We start from the raw sequence: 16,841 nt of genomic DNA, 5'->3' as shown, positions 1-16,841 counted from the left end.
TCACCACTCTGATGGCTGACGCGTAGATACAGTCTTGATTTTGCCTTGTGCAGTACAGGTACCACTGTACATAGGGTCCATCTCAACTGCATAAGTTCTGGCAAGAAAACGTAAGCGTTTTCCCCTTGGTAAAGGGAGCAGATGTGAGAGCACGGGGTAGCGGGTGACCCCGGTGTTGAAGGGAAGCTCTGGGGAGCCTGGGCCAGAGGGGCTGCTCTGCTCATCCTGGAGTCAAAGGGGTTTTTGCTTTAGTGGTTTACTTCCATTAAATAAATAAATTAAAAAAAAATACTGATAAATATGTTACTTGTTGTTACCCTGCTACTGAAAAGAGTATTTATTTATTGTGTTATGATAAATAGATTTGAATCAACGATGTAATTTAATAATTTACCAATTTTAGCCACAGGCCTGCAAAAATTTGCATCTACATTTAAATGAGTGTGTCAATAATTGCAGAAAGTCCAGTAAAGGAAAATAAAATTTTAGGTGTATTATCATCAGAGGGGTTAAGTGCAAAAGGTTATGTGTAAATTCATGCAGGTCTTTTGTTTCTTTGTGCTTCATAAATTAAATTCTACCCATTTTAAAGAAAGTTACAGTGTGATCTAGGAGCTATTTCTCCAAGTGTTAGCTAGTAATGGAATGGAAAAATATTGTGTTCTAAAGGTACTCAATTAGATGGTGTAAGAAGGCTGGATTTTAAATGCCCATTCTTTTGATACTGTTTCAGTTAATGTGAAATAATAAACTAGCCCAGGGATTAGATGAACACAAAGGAATCTTAATCTATTTGCTTAGTTACAACATGGGGAGGTATTGAACAGCTCTAGGATTTGATCCTCAGTTCTATCCCACTAAGGCTGTTTTGAGCAAACTAGTAGTTATTTTGTACTAGACTTGATATTTGCAAGATTAAACAAGTACAAGATTAATCTGAATTCCAGATATTAAGGTGAATCTTCTAGGTCTCTCAACCTGTCACAAAAAATGAAAATTGAAATGTATATGGGTCTTTGAAAAAGCAATTTATCTATTGTTCAGAAAGTATTCATAGTCCCTAAATTAGGGAATTAATACAAAAAACAAGGGATTTTTGTAAAGTTACAATACTATCAATTCTTAATGCTCAGTTGATGGACGTCATTGTTCCCTAAACTCAGATTAGATAATGTGAGATTAGAGCATTTCAGCTCCGTTGTACAAAAAAGTGAAGACTGGCATAAAATCATAATTGTAAATTCAGTATTTGTTATATTAATAAAAAACTGAAATTCAGTAGGACAAAGTCAGTAGTATGATAAACTATTATTTCTTTAATTGCATGGGAGATTTTATAATCATTTAAACTTTTATTTAAATTGCTCTATATGATATGATTATAGATTATTGTGTCAGCAAAGTACATGTCAATATAGCTCAAATATCAACAGATGCTCTCAAAAGAAGTATTTTCAGTTTTTTTCCCTCTCTCTTGCTAAAGTATTGATGCATAAATTCAAGGGTTCCAGAGCTGACAACAACTCCATGGCTCAAAATTGGAACAACATGACTACAGAAAGCTTTGATCAGGGGACATCATCAAGCACTGCAGCAATAGTCATTGAAATCTAATTCCAAGCACTGGTGGGAAGGAATTATCCATGTCTGATCAAAGTAGAAAGTAAGACCTCTGAAAGCGAGGTCTGTGCGATTCCTCCCCTTCCAAGCATCAGACTATACTTCTGGTCTGCTTGAAATGGCAAAGTGGCTCCTTCTCCAGAGAAGCAAACCAGTCAGTGGTGTTGCCTTCCAGTATGTGCCCATGGGCACGGGCGTGGGGCCTTGTTTCCTCAGCAGAGGAGGTAAAGGGACTTGGCATCGCAAACTGGCTGGTGTAGGAATGAGCTGTGAACCAGTATCCAGCCCCAAAATCAAGAAAGATAAACTTCACTAAATCTTCTCAAATTGTAGAAAAATATTTTTATCAGAAACATGAATTTTGTCATGTTCATCACTGCTTTTTAAAATTAGTTTGCTATTTGAAGAATAATAACTCCTATGTGTCAATCCCGAATCATATTTTTTCATGTTACAGTGTTTATGAAGAGGTAAAGAAAGAAATCTGTCTTACTTGAAACAAAAGTAGCTGCTAAGTTAGATATTTTGTAAACTTGAAGTTACTGCATTCTGTGAACAACAATAAAAATACCATTATTTAGTGATAATTGCAACTTTAAAAAGCAGCAGTATATGTAGCCTATGAAGTAAACACCTGTACTATGTTAGGGACATGATTTATATTAAACCCAATAAATTAATATTTATCTCCCTCAAGAAAATTAGTCTGTATTGAAAATGGGAAATATTTTAGGGCATTTTTTCTCAATTTGATATTACTTTTAAGTGAACAGAACTGGTTTGCCTAACACAAAACCTTTTCCTTGATACTTGTATATTTATGGAAGATGGTTTTTTTTTGATTTTTTTCTTTTAAAAATGCAGTTAAAATTCTTCCTAGAATGACTGAATGTATGAGTGTGTGTGTGCCACTCAAGTTGCAGTGGGATAGGAGGGAACAAGAGAGAACCTATTTTAAGTTCAGTGTGCTTTGGCTGGTCCGCTAAAATGTGTTCTTGAGTATTTCAGTGCACCACAGCATCTGGTTCTGTGTCAAGGTGGTAGCTGTTTTTTTATCTGAACTTCACAGTAGCAGATCATAAGTGCTGAACATAGTTAACTGCATATGCAGAGACTGATAATGACCTTTTTATTAAGTGTTGTGTATTCAAGGACTTTACTATTTCAGCTGCTTCTTCAAAAAACATTGTCTATTTTTATCTTCTCTTACCTATAGTTACACATGAGTAAATCTTGGTAACTGTCAGTAAATCATGATTTAGTTATACATTATTTTATACTTCCCTGGATCTGTTTTTGGACAGGACTGATTTAATCTTTAGCAGGGCTCAGATCTGCAGAAGTCGCAGGATGGCAGTTCTTCTCTCATAGACCCCTTCATTTCTCCCAGGCAAGATTTCCTATTTGTCTGAAACTTGCCGTGACATAAAGAAGCCTGCACCTCTAGCCCCTCTCTTTCTTATTTTAGGGGAGGGGGGCAGGAGCAGACCATCACATCTGCTGGGAAGGGAACCTGCTGGAAGGGAGAGCGGGAGGGTCAAAAAATAAATTCAAAATTTTACTTCAAAATACAGAATTACAAAAAAAAGCCCTAAAATTAGTACATTGCCAGAAGGTCTACTAATCAGCAATGCAAGACCAAGGAATTTCCCCCATACTGGTCTGATTTAACAATTACATCTGAAGTGAATCATGCTGTAGCTTAAATTTCTGGGTCTCTGCTGAGTGATAGCTAACTTCGTATTGCCATTAGAGCTAGGGCATTGGTTGGTCTTAGCAGTGTTAAGACTGTGTGTTAGTATGTCCTGTGTGCATTTGAGATTGTTCTCTAGAGCATATTTATGAATACTTTATCCAGCCTCTATGTGCAGGAGCAGAAAAAAGATCTGTATAGAAACATTCAAATGCAATACGATAGCTGAAGAAAATCAAACAAAACTGACAGAGCGATTCATCTTTCTGTCAATCAGTGAAAGTTCTAGTGGACTAGGGTTTTTTGCCTCAATATTATCTTGCCTTCATACTGTGATTATTGCATTTACCTTTAAAAAAGTGAGAGAGCAAAGACCTACAAAATACTACATGTTACATTCTTTCTTTCTGTGAAGTATGAAAATATAGAAGATGGTATCTTCATATCTATTAAGTCTTAAGGCTTTGGTGGACACTGCCGATAAGATACATGTATTAACCTATGTATATTCTCTTGGCCCATATTCATGTTCTTTGGTCATAAAATTGCTGGTTTATTGCTTTATGTATTCTGGGGATACAGACAGGAAGGCTCCACATGACTTTAACATTGTGTGTCTATCTGTCACTCTGAAAAACATGACAAAGTGTTCATTTTATTTATTTCCCCTGAAGAAGTGAACAAATTACAAGACTGGAAATATATACTCTGAGGAGCATCAAATTAACCTTTTATTTGTGAACCAAGTGACTGAAAGTGTATCAAGACTTAAAATTAATTTACCTATATATGTAAAAAAAAAGGCTTTTGGAAATGCTGTTACACAGACAAATTAACATGTTTGTTTTTACTTTGTAACTGTAGTACATTTACTCCTAAAATGCAAGGCAGACGGATGGGGACTTCAGGGAGAATCACTAAGAGCACAAGTGTGAGCGGAGAGATGTATAAGCTGGAGCACAATGACGGGAGTCAGTCGGACACGGCTGTCGGCACGGTTGGAACAGGTGGGAAGAAAAGGCGTTCCAGCCTTAGTGCCAAAGTGGTTGCCATAGTGTCTCGAAGGAGCAGAAGCACATCTCAACTTAGCCAAACAGGTGAGTGAGACACAAGCTCTTTGGAAACAGGACTCTCACCAAACGTGGTTTACCATTTTTTCATCTGTGGCATCTGTGTTACATGTATATGGGTATAGATTTCTCAGGAGAGAAGATTTTCCAGCTTTGAATAGTTTTCCTTGATCATTAGGCATCTGCAAGAAACAATATACAAATGGCTTTTAGAATATGTACCATAACAACTTTCTGTCCTGATAAATGAAAAATGTTTTTATCTCTTAGAAGCCTTGTTTACAAGTAGGGAAGGAAATGCAAAGAGACACATGTGGGTATCAGCAGTGGATAATGGTTTGGCTAAGAGCAGTGTTTTATGTATAGGAAATTTCTTCTAGCAGAAGAGTTGAGTACGAATGGGGGAACTGAAATCTGAGCAAATGAATGGCAGTTATGTAACTCAGATTAAAGGTTGTACCTGTAGTGGCAAAAAATATGTTTTTAGAAACTACCTTTGGTTTCTTAATCAAGAGTAAATCCAATATTTTTCCTTTAAAAACAACGCTGGCAAATTGGGGTCAGTGATTACAGATAAATCAGGAAACAGCATGTTGTTTCATTAGGAACATAAGACTTCCAACTCTTTATTGCAACTTCAGAAATCTTAAAAGCTTCGTATCTGCATAGCCTGAAGGAACAAAAGCTTATACAGAAAGATACAAAAGGAAAAAAAAAAATGTTTTAAAGTCCCTGTCCTGCTCTTATTGAACCCCAGTGAAGACTTTTGCTCTTGTCTTCAGTGGGTGTGGGACCTGACCCTAAGGGTTCTTTCTTGCTAAAAGAAGGAAAAGAAAGAGGAAAAGCTTCAGCCTAGCATAGAATGCATACATATTACAGCAGTCCTCTCGCATAGTCAGGGTAATCTAAACTGAGGTAAGTAACAATATTGTTTATTAATATCATCAAATATCTCACACATTTATCTTGGTTTTCTTTTATTGCCAGATGAGCAGTAGAAGTGATTCTTTCAAAATGTAAAGCTTGGTCAGCTTTAACAAAAAGATTGTAATACTTTTCTGCACAACTCACTTATGAATTTTAAGCCAGAAAGCGTATAATCATACAGTTGGACAAAATGATAGATGTAGTTGGCGTGTTTGAAGCCTGAAACTGTACTTAATACTGTGTTGCTCAAAAATGCACTCTGCCTGAATATAGATAGTTGGATACAGTAAGATGTTATTTTAGATGCATCAGAATTAATGACATGCTCTTAAAGTAATAAAAAGTGGTACTGTATTATAGGAAGGATTTTAAGTTGAAGTTTTACTCTGCTTACTATAAAGAACAAAATATTTTAAGTATTTTACAGGATGGTTTTGTGGTTTGATCTGGTATTCCTTTCTAGCTCCTAAATCTCATGAAAGTAGGAATTGTTGTGACAGAGCAAATCTTTGTTCCATCTTACTCAGTAGTCCATCTCTGACCAGGAAGCAGGGCTGTGTGCTAAGAGGGAGGCACAGGAGGGTACCAAACATAGGATGATTTGCTTTTCATGAGCCCTAACTCACTCTTATCAATTAAGTTAGTAAATAGCTTAAAATCTAAAGTGTGACTTCCAAACACTTCTCAGCATTATCTATTTAAAGCTCAGATGTTCCCATTCTTCATAGAAAGATACTATAGCTCTCCAAATTTTCCTTGGTGTAAATTTCAAAACAATAGGAATTTTGCAAAGAGTGGAGCGCCTAAAGTTATAATAAAACTCAAACAGCAGATCAAATATGAAAAGTATGATTATTCAAGATAGTAAAGCAGAGTTGAGAATGATATTTACTTTGCCTTACTGTGGCTCAGGCAAACAACACTCTCTGTGGTATAAGCAGAGCAAATAAAATATGGCATGTTTTTTCAGTCACTATTTTTTTAAATTAAATTATTTCAGATATCAGTGAGTTTAATCAATGCATTTTTCAGAACAATATGCACATGAGCCTTGATAGGTTTTCCAAAGAAAATCCATTGCTGGAAACTAAATACTCATGCCCTAAATGAGGGACCCACTTTCCTTCCTGTAGTGTGCAAGAGGGCAGGAAAAATCTAAAAAGGTCTAATTCATTTTAATGTGCTGTGCCTAAGTAACTTTATAATGGCTCCACTCTTGAGAATTTTTAAAAAAATCTGTTTTGGCAATATAATATAAACTAGGTCCTTAAAATTGATTATGTGAAAATAGTTCTGATAGCCAAACTCAGAAGTTTTAAAACTGCTGTGGGCCTCCAAAAGGTGGTGCTGGGTATGAACTTCTGCTGCAGATCTTCAGTAACTGAAGGTGTGCTGTTGACACAGAGCATGTAATTTAAAGGAAGTATAAAAAATACAGAAACGTACGTGTGGCCTCCATAGTTTTTCCTGAATTGGTCAATTTAAATTGTTTTTTTTTTCCTATGATTTGCATGATTGTAGGTTAGGTACGCACAACATATATAGCTGTTTGCTCCTGGAAACTCAAAATAGAAAATCAGAAATAAAACAAAAGGTCAGATATTTCTTGAAAATTAGAGGTTCTGTATTTTTATGAAACATGTAGATCTGAAATTCTAGTTTACTACTGTCTTCAAAACCAGTAAAGTTAACATCCATCTTGCTTTTTTCATTTGAAGAAATGGTCAATATGGGCTGAATTCGATTTTTGTAGATAATTCTTGCTTTTAGGATACTGCACAGGTTTAATGTTATATAAAAATAGAATAGGTGTGTATGAAACTGCTTCTAAGTAGCTATTATTTCTAAAAGTTGATTTTCTTTTCAGTTGAAAAAGTGTATGTGTGTGCCTGTACATGCATGTACGTGTCTATATATATACACACATGGACCTATTTGCATATATGGGGCAGATCCACTTGCAAGTTAGATTTAGAACAACCAGTAATCACATTATTTTGTGCACCGTTGTTCAGTGTTGTTAGAAAATATTTATTCTGAATCTGTGCCTTATAAGATTGTCAGTGAAAGAATCTGGTTTTATTTTTATGTAAATTCGCAAGAAGTATATATTTCTGCTGCACCTTCCTTTTGATTATGTTTAAGATTTCATAATACTTTTAGTAACTGTTCATTGTAATAACAAAATCCTTACTTACTATGGTTTGTTCATTTCACCCACAAATTGGATAGATTTTATAGTTCATCAAAAAAATATTGTAATCTTCTAGCAGTATTTCTAATGAAAATCCAGCTCTGCTTATGCTGTCACAGTTAAAAAGAGGAACAGAACAGTAAAAGGGAAAAAAATGCAGCAAACCCCCCAGAAAGACCACAGAATATTGAAAATAGCTCCAGGCATATTTGGTACAATTTTAGTTAAAATCCAGCTTTTATAACCCTCTTTGCCAGCCTAATTTTTGTAAATAAATATATAACTGCAGATTTTCTAGATAATTACATCAACTAAGCTTCAAATCGTAGGAAAACGATAGGAAGATAGATTATGATAGGGAATCATTGGCTATTGTCTTGATTTTGTGATACAACACTCTATTCCCCTACAGAAATTCATATATTATAGTTTCCTGACCAGTGAATGACTGATGATACTGATCATACTGTGTTTTGATTTGTGGTTCTGGGTTTGTTTTGAAAGGGATAAAAACTGTTGCCATAGGAGGAAAGAGTTTTATTACAGAATTTATACCATAAACAGACATAATTAGACATTTAAAGTGAATGGAAGTAATGGTAGGGGTATCACCAGTGAGATGAGTTCTGGAGAAAAGGAAAAGCTCTATCTCAGATGGACAGAAGTATTCCCATCCCTGGGTCCCTCTCAGTTCTGCTGGTACATGCAGAGGCATGCCTTCAGAAGGTGAAGGATTCCTCCCTTTTGCTTTCTAACCCCTGGTTAGCAGACAGGGGTTCAGAAAGATCATGTGCTCATAGGAGCACACTTTTCTTGATCTTTGTTAATTGATCTTTTTGTTAATTTTGTTGAAGGACTTACAGAATTTTCATTCTTTAGCCACTTCTAACAGAGGCCAACTCCTCTTTCAGAAGCATTGAGTAAGAGTTTAAAAGGAATTACAAAATAATTTGGGAGCGTTTGCTTAATTAAGATATTCAAAACATGATAACCAGTTGTTGAGGTTTAACCCCAGCCAGCAACTAAGCCCCACACAACCACTCACTCACTCCCCTCTGGTGGGAGGAGGGAGAGAATCAAAGAGTAAAAGTGAGAAAACTCGTGGGTTGAGGTAGAGACAGTTTTATAGGTAAAGCAAAAGCCACACATGCAAGCAAAGCAAAACAAGGAATCCATTCACCACTCCCCATGGGCAGGCAGGTGCTCAGCCATCTGCAGGACAGGAGGGCTCCATCACATGCAACAGTGACTTGGGAAGACAAACGTCATCACTCCAAACGTCCCATTCTTCCTCCTTCTTCCCCCAGCTGTATATGCTGAGCGTGATGCCATATGGTATGCAATATCCCTTTGGTCAGTTGGGGTCAGCTGTCCCAGCTGTGTCCCCTCCCAGTTACTTGTGCACCCTCAGCCTGCTCACTGGTGGGGTGGGGTGAGAAGCAGAAAAGGCCTTGGCTCTGTGCGAGCACTGCCCAGCAGTAACCAAAAATCCCTGTATTATCAATACTGTTCCCAACACAAGCCCAAAACATAGCCCCATACTAGCTACTATGAAGAAAATTAACTCTACCCCAGCCAAAACCACAACACACGTACAGATAGAAAGACAGAAAATACCAGCTTTGAGATAAATATGAACAAAACTACCAGAGATGCGACTGGTGAGCCTTTTGAGACATGTGCTCTTTTTTTTTCCAAATAAGAGTTCTTTGAGGCTGCTTTTATTTTCCAAGGTGTTTAATACCATTAATGTCAGTATTCTGACTAGTTTTCCATTGACATTGCTTGAGAAACATTAGTGATCTCATAGAAGTTAAAAGTGAGACTTTGCCTGGGATAGTGTATATTGTTCCTATTACTGGCTCAAAACGGATAAGAGTGACAGAGATGCAGAGAAGAGCTAAGGAGCTTTTCCAGTCTCACATTACACTGGTATTGAGTCATTATTCTAAATGGAAATATCTTGCCATATTTATGGTGTGAACCGCAATGAGATATTTTTACAAAAGAACCAAAGTTCTTTGCTGTCCATCTCCTGTTCATGAAGTTCAACATCAGTAACCTAAAATGAAGCCATAGGCATTAACATTTGAGAGAGAAGTTACGTACCATGAAGTGGAGCAGAAATCAAGTACTGTCACAAGGTAAAAACAGAGTGAAAAAGGACTCTGTTCACTTACATGTATGTGTGAACTGGATACTTGGAAGGAATCTTTAAATACCTTGACTGCTTCACTCAGGAAGTAACTGGCAACTTGTACAAAACCATGTGAGAATCTTATAACGTATTTCCCTATGAAAAAATTTTACATGTCCTCATGTGGAATTCCTTGCTACAGTATATTTTCTGTAATTTCCTGTAATTTTCCCATTGAAGAAGCAGCTTTCTGTATGTTCTTTTCAACTAAATTCCCAATTCCCAATTTCAGAAAAGATACTGTCATCTGAGTGAGGAAATTGTCATTGAGCAATGAAGTCCTGATAATCTTATACTCCACAGTATACCTATGCTCCTTTTCTGTGCTCACTCTAGCTTTAAGAACACTTCTTCATCTAGATGACTTCCCTACATTTCACCTTCTAAGACTGATTTTAAGAATGCTTTCTCTCATGGTTTTGTTGGATGTCCAAAGTTTAGGTAAACATTTAGAAAAAACACCTCCATCCATTGCACAAAATGTCCTCTAGTAGTGGAGAATATGATGGTTCACGGGAGGTACTTAGTGAGTGTTAGAAAGCACCACTGCGCTGTGGTAAAAATAACACTGCGCAGAAAACATGGAAATTAAGCAGAGTAAAGCAATCTTCCAGGCTTGGAGCTACATTATTTCCGAGTAGACACTGCTAGGAAAAAAAAAAAAAAAATCTCAGTTTTTCAGTTTCACAATCTTTGTTTGGTAATGCCAGCAGGGATAATTTTCTGTACATCCTTGTAGTAATTTTATGATACAACAAGAGATTTCATACAGGTTTAGAGAGTATGGACAGATAAATCAGATAATAAATCAGAAATAAAATATGCTGGAGGGTGGAAGCCTTTGGGATAAGGAGGGGTTGTTTGTTGTCTTTCTTGAGAAAGCCATTGCTTCTTTCCATAATGTTGTTACTTTTTTACAAGTGTCGTGACAACATTTCCTTGCAGTGGTCAGGCTTTTTTTTTTTTGATTTTTCCTTTTTTTCACATTTCATTTTGATTGATTGAGTCTCGATTATAAAAAATTACAAGGATTCATTTTTGAGCATATATTTTTTTACCTCATAACCTCTGAGGTTATTTTTTTATTACTGTAGTGAAAGAAATTGTGTTCATTTAGAAAAATTACATGTATTTGATAAGAAAAGTACATGTATTACATGTAATTACATGTATTTGATAACGAAAGTTCAAAAGACTTATTTTATCTAGATTTCAATAAATCATCTATTATTGTACTGGATGAAAAGCATGGAGATCAGTAAGGAATACTGGATGTCAGGAAGAAACTGGTTCATGAGGAGGCATCAGCTGTTTTTATTAAAACAAGAACCAGAGAGTACTTACTTAGAAACTTGAGTTTCTAAGACAAAAACCACAGGCAGATCTCATTAATATTTTAATGAGAGGTAATGTGTATGCTGCTAGAATATGTTGATGATGCTGGTTTGCAAAGTATGTCACTTACAGGCGGTACAGAGAAAGGACTGATAAACTTGAGGACTAGAATAACAGAACTTGGATAAAATGTGCTAATGTAGGTTGCAAGATCTTTCCTTTCAGAATGACTAATGAATATTTCCAGATGTAATCTGGGAACTCTGTCATCTAGAAAAAATAGAAGGAGGAGGAAGACGTGGGTATAATAAAAATCACAGGATGAATGTAAATTTTGTATAAGATCTGGCCAGGGAAAAGGCAAATGCAATCCTGGGTGCATCAGGCAAGGTGTTTCCTTGGAGAGCTAAGAAAATATATGAGGAACAGCTGGCAACTCATCCAGAATACTGGTCACTCAGCATTCAAGATGATGAATGTTGGTAGAATGGAGACCTTGGAGGATTATTTATTGTCTGATTTGTTCAGCCTGTAAAAATGAAGGTTGGGCAGGGATATGATTGTTCTGTAAGAATGCAATGAGAGTAAGCATCAAAAAGGCAGAAGAGTTTCTGAAGCTAAAGGGCAAACCATCAAAAATGTGATATAAGAACAAACAGGTATAGAATAGTTATGAATAAATTTTGTAGTTGTCTCAAAATTACAATAAAGTTTCTAACAGATCAGAGAGAAAGATCTCTTAAACCTCTCAAAGCATTTAGCATGCTAGGGTTGAAACAGCCCTTTTTTTGTTTCTTATCTAGCATAATATCCCATTGCTGGTTTCATACGATTTTTTTTTCTGATGTTTCTCTTTTGTATTTCCATCTCCTGTTAATCCAGGTGAAATGCTACAAGATCTCAAATTTTCTAATGAGCGATTCAAAAAATTATCTTGGAAGTCAGAATTACCATGAGTCTTAGAGCTATACAGTTACCTCACATGTTTAGTTTAGTCTTGCGTAATTCACCTGTTCACTGTGTCGTAGAGGTGCATTTCCAAGTATTTGCTTGCTTTGGGCATTTATCTCTGCAAGAATGATTGGCACTTAAGCATGAGCTTCCTTACCAACAGATATCTCCATTTTGTTATCTTAAGTCTGCACACTTTGCAAATCTTCTCCTTAACGTTAGACTGCATGTACTTGAAAAGTAACTTTCTGCAGCCTAGCAGAAGCGTGGTGGTCTGGCCTGCAGCTCGCTCTTTAGCCTTGCTTGACTATTCAGTATTATCTCCGTGAGAGTCTTTCCTATCTAGGTTGTTATTTTTCCCAGAGCAGGACATTAGAGCTAGCTTTGCGTGGTTGTGGTGATCTGAGGACAATGGCTCTGTTGCACAAAAAGAAGAATGGAGGGAGACTGACATTAAGATGGATTTCTCCTTTCGGCCAATCTAAAAAAAGTCTGTAGTGCAGCAGCAGGGATGGTCATGGTGCCTTAGGGACATGACAGGATCTGGGCTCTAAATCTGACACTCTGGCAGCAAAGAGCACCCCCCTGAATGCAGCAAAAGCTTCATACCAATCACACATGCACCCAAATGTTTCTGCAGCAGGAGAGGGGAAATGAACAAGCGGATGAAGAACAATATTAAAAACAAAGAAAAAAAATTGATTATTTTTGTAAGAGGAACTCTTTGTTCTGGTAATGATACTTAATTATTTGAAACTATTGAGTGAATGTAAGCATGTTCTCTTTTATTTACTGTTGCCGTCTAGCTCAGGAATTCACTACCCTTAATAGAAACATAATTCAGTTCCAGTTACTCATCTTCCAAAAGATTTCCTAATAAGGGCTAGTATTTTCAAAGTCCCGCCACTTTGTTGAGTTAGTGTTACATGTGGGTCTTTTCCTTTTTCCTGAAATATAAATTTTGAATTTGTCTGCTGTTATGTAGTTGGTTGACTTGTACTCAAAAGTATTCATTTACTTTTCTAGTTGTGATTTCTCCCTAGATTTTTTAATAGAGATATTACTGCGATAATAAATGTACTTTGGGCTATTTCCAATATATAAGTACTGTGGGGTTTAGCAGAATTTATTCCTTTCCAAAGTATAATCTTGATTTTAGTTAAGCTGTGACATACGCATCTTGTAGAATTAAAATTTCAAAATATGTCAAATGCATTTAATAAGTGTAGATTCACTGTTATGTTTCTACTGTATTTTTTTTATGAGATGTTTTATGGAAAGACCTACTGATAATTCTGACTGTATTTAAGTGAGCTTTGTTTAAAGAGGATTTTTATTTGCTTTTCCATCTGATTCACGCTGCATTAACAAGTTTTATTTTGTGCAAGTATAAACACTGAGTTGAAATAATGTCAAAATTATGACAGAAAAAGGAAATAGAGCAATGGCAAAGTACTTTCAAGAGGGGAAAAAAAGTCTGCTATCTTCACATTAAACATTTCTACATAAGGACCTATCTGTAAGAGAATGTCAGCCTTAAACTTGAATTTTGTTACTCTTTATATACTTCTTACCTGATCGAGTCCACAGTTTGTGGCTTTCTGGAATTTCTGGGATGTTGTAGAAAGGTTTAGAGTACCGGCAGGCATCCAGAGGAAAAACATTCTCATTCTCTGCCACAGAAATGAGTTCCTGTCTCACAGAAGAATAAAGCCCTCTTTGTTTAGAGTCAGATCATCTAGCTTAATTTTGATAGACCTGAAATTTTACAATTTTTTCCTTTCCAAAGCAGGCCTTTTCTTAATTAACATAAACTTTGATTTTCATTTGAATGAGATGGATAGCCTGTTCAGCATAAACAACTCAGTCAATTTTTAAGTATTGATTTGGGAGCTTTGGCTTTCTAGTTTAAAACTGAGAATAGAAATAGCTGAATCTGCAGTATGTCCTTCACAAGGCTGTTCCAAGTGACTAGATGAAGTTTGGGGCAAAACTGAGTTGTCATATACAATTCTGTACTCAAATGGCTGCTCAAGATTCTGTTAACGTCACCATTTTTTGCTGAATTTTGCAGATTCTCACACTATGCCCTTTTCCATAGTACTTTTAGTAAATGTAACACAGAGTTACAGAGAGCAGATCAAAATATTTTGTAGAAAGAGAAATTTTGAAATCTGGACAGTACATGATAGTTTTTCTTACAAACCATTTTTTGTATTATTTTTCTTATGTAACTGAAGAATTTGCAATAGTTTAAAAAATATTTTTAAGTATTTTTAATTCTTCCTTGCAAACACACAACTGAAATTTTTCTTTGCACATTTCTTTTACAGATAACACTTATTGTTTCGTTTGCTTGCTTGTAGCTTCAGTGTAGCTCCAGTCAAAGACAAAAGGGGTCTTTGCATCTAAATATGGGCAGATATTCTTCTTTGATTTCAGCACAGTATTTCCAATATGAGTATCATATCTCAACATCCATTGGGGCAAGAAATTATTTAATTCTAGATCTTTTAGAAAATAAAACTGACTTTTTAAAATCTTAATTGTTTTTTTTATAAAACATTTATAAAAATGTGTGATAATCATACATTTGATAATAAGATATTGTCAAGCTGATTTTTAAAAAAGTGCATTTACCTGAATGCAAAGATTCATTAGATTCAGAGACATTATTTTTATCTCATTGAGCACCTTTACATGTGAATGTGAAGATGAGCTTTGAGGGATTTTTCAGTAATTTTTTTGGCTCGGAATAGAACTGTTAGCAGCAGAATCCAATCGAAAAGCAGTAAACATAACCTAAGACAAAAAGGAGGATCAACAGGTGTTTTAAGGGATTTTCAAGGATGGTGATGATGATGATGATGATGATGATGATGATTAAGCTTGCTGCTTTTATTGCAGGTGATTATGTTAATGTATTTATAAAAAATCTGTATACATATCTATAATGTGACTAATAGAGTCTGCAATACAGATAACGGCCCTTAAATACTCTGAATTGTGTATCATATGTAATGAAAATATGCAGAACTCAGTAAAATTATGAAAAAAATGTTCATGGGATTTTTTAAAAAAAAATATTTTTCAAGGTTTTTTTCCAAGTTACTAAGTTGGATGAAATACTATTTCAAATCTAACAGTTTATGATGTCTGTCTTGAAAGGGCACAGTTCTCAACTTGAATATTTCCTTAAATATGAATAAATATGACTGACATTTTAAAACAATGCTGACCGCATCAAACAGAGCAGGTGTCAGTGTTGCTGAATCGCCTTTTTTTATTTTTTCTTTTTCTTTTCTTTTTCTGAAAAAAATATTCAGCTGAAAAATTTCACTCAGCTTTGCAGAGCCATGTTGGTACATTATTTCCCCATGCAGGATCTCTGCATATGAATAGGGAAGAGTCTGGGCAGCAGCCACCCTGCACCACAAGTCTTCTCTGTGAGCACAGCTAAGGTACAGTCCAAAATGCAACTCCCTTCTCCAATACGTTTTACAGAGACCCAGATCACAGCAACATTGCAGGACAGGAGAGGACAGATGATAAATGAGAGTCACTGGCCTTGTTCCTGCAGGCATCACTCTGGCAGTGTATCTGCTAGCCAGGGCTATTAACCAGTGCAATGTTGACTCTGTTTCCAAGAAGAGAAGGAGCAGCACTCTTATGTAAACTGTATGACAAAGGAATTTGATCTCTACTTGTGTAACATTTATTGCCCAGAGTCCTCTCCATATTTTAGATGACATATAAATTAAATTAACATAAGTAACAACCACTTTGGCAAGTCTTAAAATAGAACAAAGATAGAAGAGATGAAAACAAGCACATCATATACTTTCTAGTCCAAACTTGCTTCTTGCCAACCAATCTGATACACAGAGAACGGAAAAAAGGGGCTGAGACACCCAAAGAATTTCTGCTTTTTCAGAACAAAGCTTGGCTCTTCAGTGGCACCCGCTTGCACTTCATGCGTAAACACTGCTCAGGAGCAGTGGAGTTTGTCCTATGGAAACGACTGCTCTCTATGCATGTGAATTACTTTCATCAAAACATACCAGGTGTGATTTATTTTTAAGGAAATCAATCAGAAACTAGTGAGAATTTAACAGATGTTTATATCTGAATATGTTCTTTTATTTTTACACTATCTTCCTTTTTTTCTTTGTACATATACTGGTATTTCAAGTGTTTAATTTAATCTTTCAGTGATTTTTAGCTACTCCATTTGAGTAGCCAGTAGCATCTGCTAAATTTTCTTCAAATTACCAAGAAAGACGAAGAAAAAAACCCAGCGAGCTAGAGATGTTGGGGTCTCTTAGTCATTGGCATGTTGTCAAAGTGCAAATATTTTTTTTAACAACTGTGGCATATGTTTACAGTTTCATCAGCATTTTGAATGTTATGCCAGCTTTTCTTTTCTTTGGTAAATGTGCAGTTTTTAGAATGTGATGGTCATGCAAATTCCAAAAGGGGACCAACAGTGTAAAACATTAAGTTTGTTTAAATCTGTATTGTTTTCTATTGCATTGTTAGGTGCTATGTATATCAGTTATTTGGTATAACTTACTGTGAGTAAGGCATGAAAATTCTGTGCAATATTGAAGTTGAATTACTGTTTCCTGTGGTATAGGCCTCAATATAGTTAGTTGCTTAGACTTCAGTAAGCAGTACATGCTGCCTCTATACATACCTGGGTCTCTGTTGGAAGGTTCATCCCTGAACTTGCTTGAATTTACTAAAATTTGAGAATCTGTTTAGATTTTCAGACTGAAGTCTATAAATATTTAACTGCCATGTCATAGACTTTGGACATTCAAAGAACTGAAAGAGTAAACTACAGTATTTTTT

At 35.8% G+C, this 16,841-nt stretch overlaps 1 protein-coding gene across 29 annotated transcripts in view; it reads left to right on the top strand.

Annotated features, from left to right (window-relative positions):
• Window positions 1-16,841, top strand: part of RIMS1 (regulating synaptic membrane exocytosis 1) — a 340,605-nt gene that overhangs the window by 292,696 nt on the left and 31,068 nt on the right. For 18 of the 29 annotated variants that reach the window (XM_042803089.1, XM_042803063.1, XM_042803062.1 and 15 more), the window contains one exon: window positions 4,178-4,410. The exons of 10 other annotated variants lie outside the window; for them this stretch is intronic. In XM_042803089.1, the coding sequence (XP_042659023.1) occupies window positions 4,178-4,410 (233 nt within the window). Of the gene's footprint in view, window positions 1-4,177; window positions 4,411-5,177; window positions 5,299-16,841 lie in introns of those variants that run through there. One more of the 29 variants, XM_033002693.2, reaches the window with a different exon arrangement.

The sequence above is a fragment of the Tyto alba genome, unplaced genomic scaffold (genome assembly GCF_018691265.1).
Source record: "Tyto alba isolate M040663 unplaced genomic scaffold, T.alba_DEE_v4.0 Super-Scaffold_40, whole genome shotgun sequence".
Taxonomy (NCBI): Eukaryota; Metazoa; Chordata; class Aves; order Strigiformes; family Tytonidae; genus Tyto; species Tyto alba.
The sequence above is the reverse complement of the archived record's forward strand: the minus strand, read 5'-3'. Positions and strand labels throughout refer to the sequence as shown.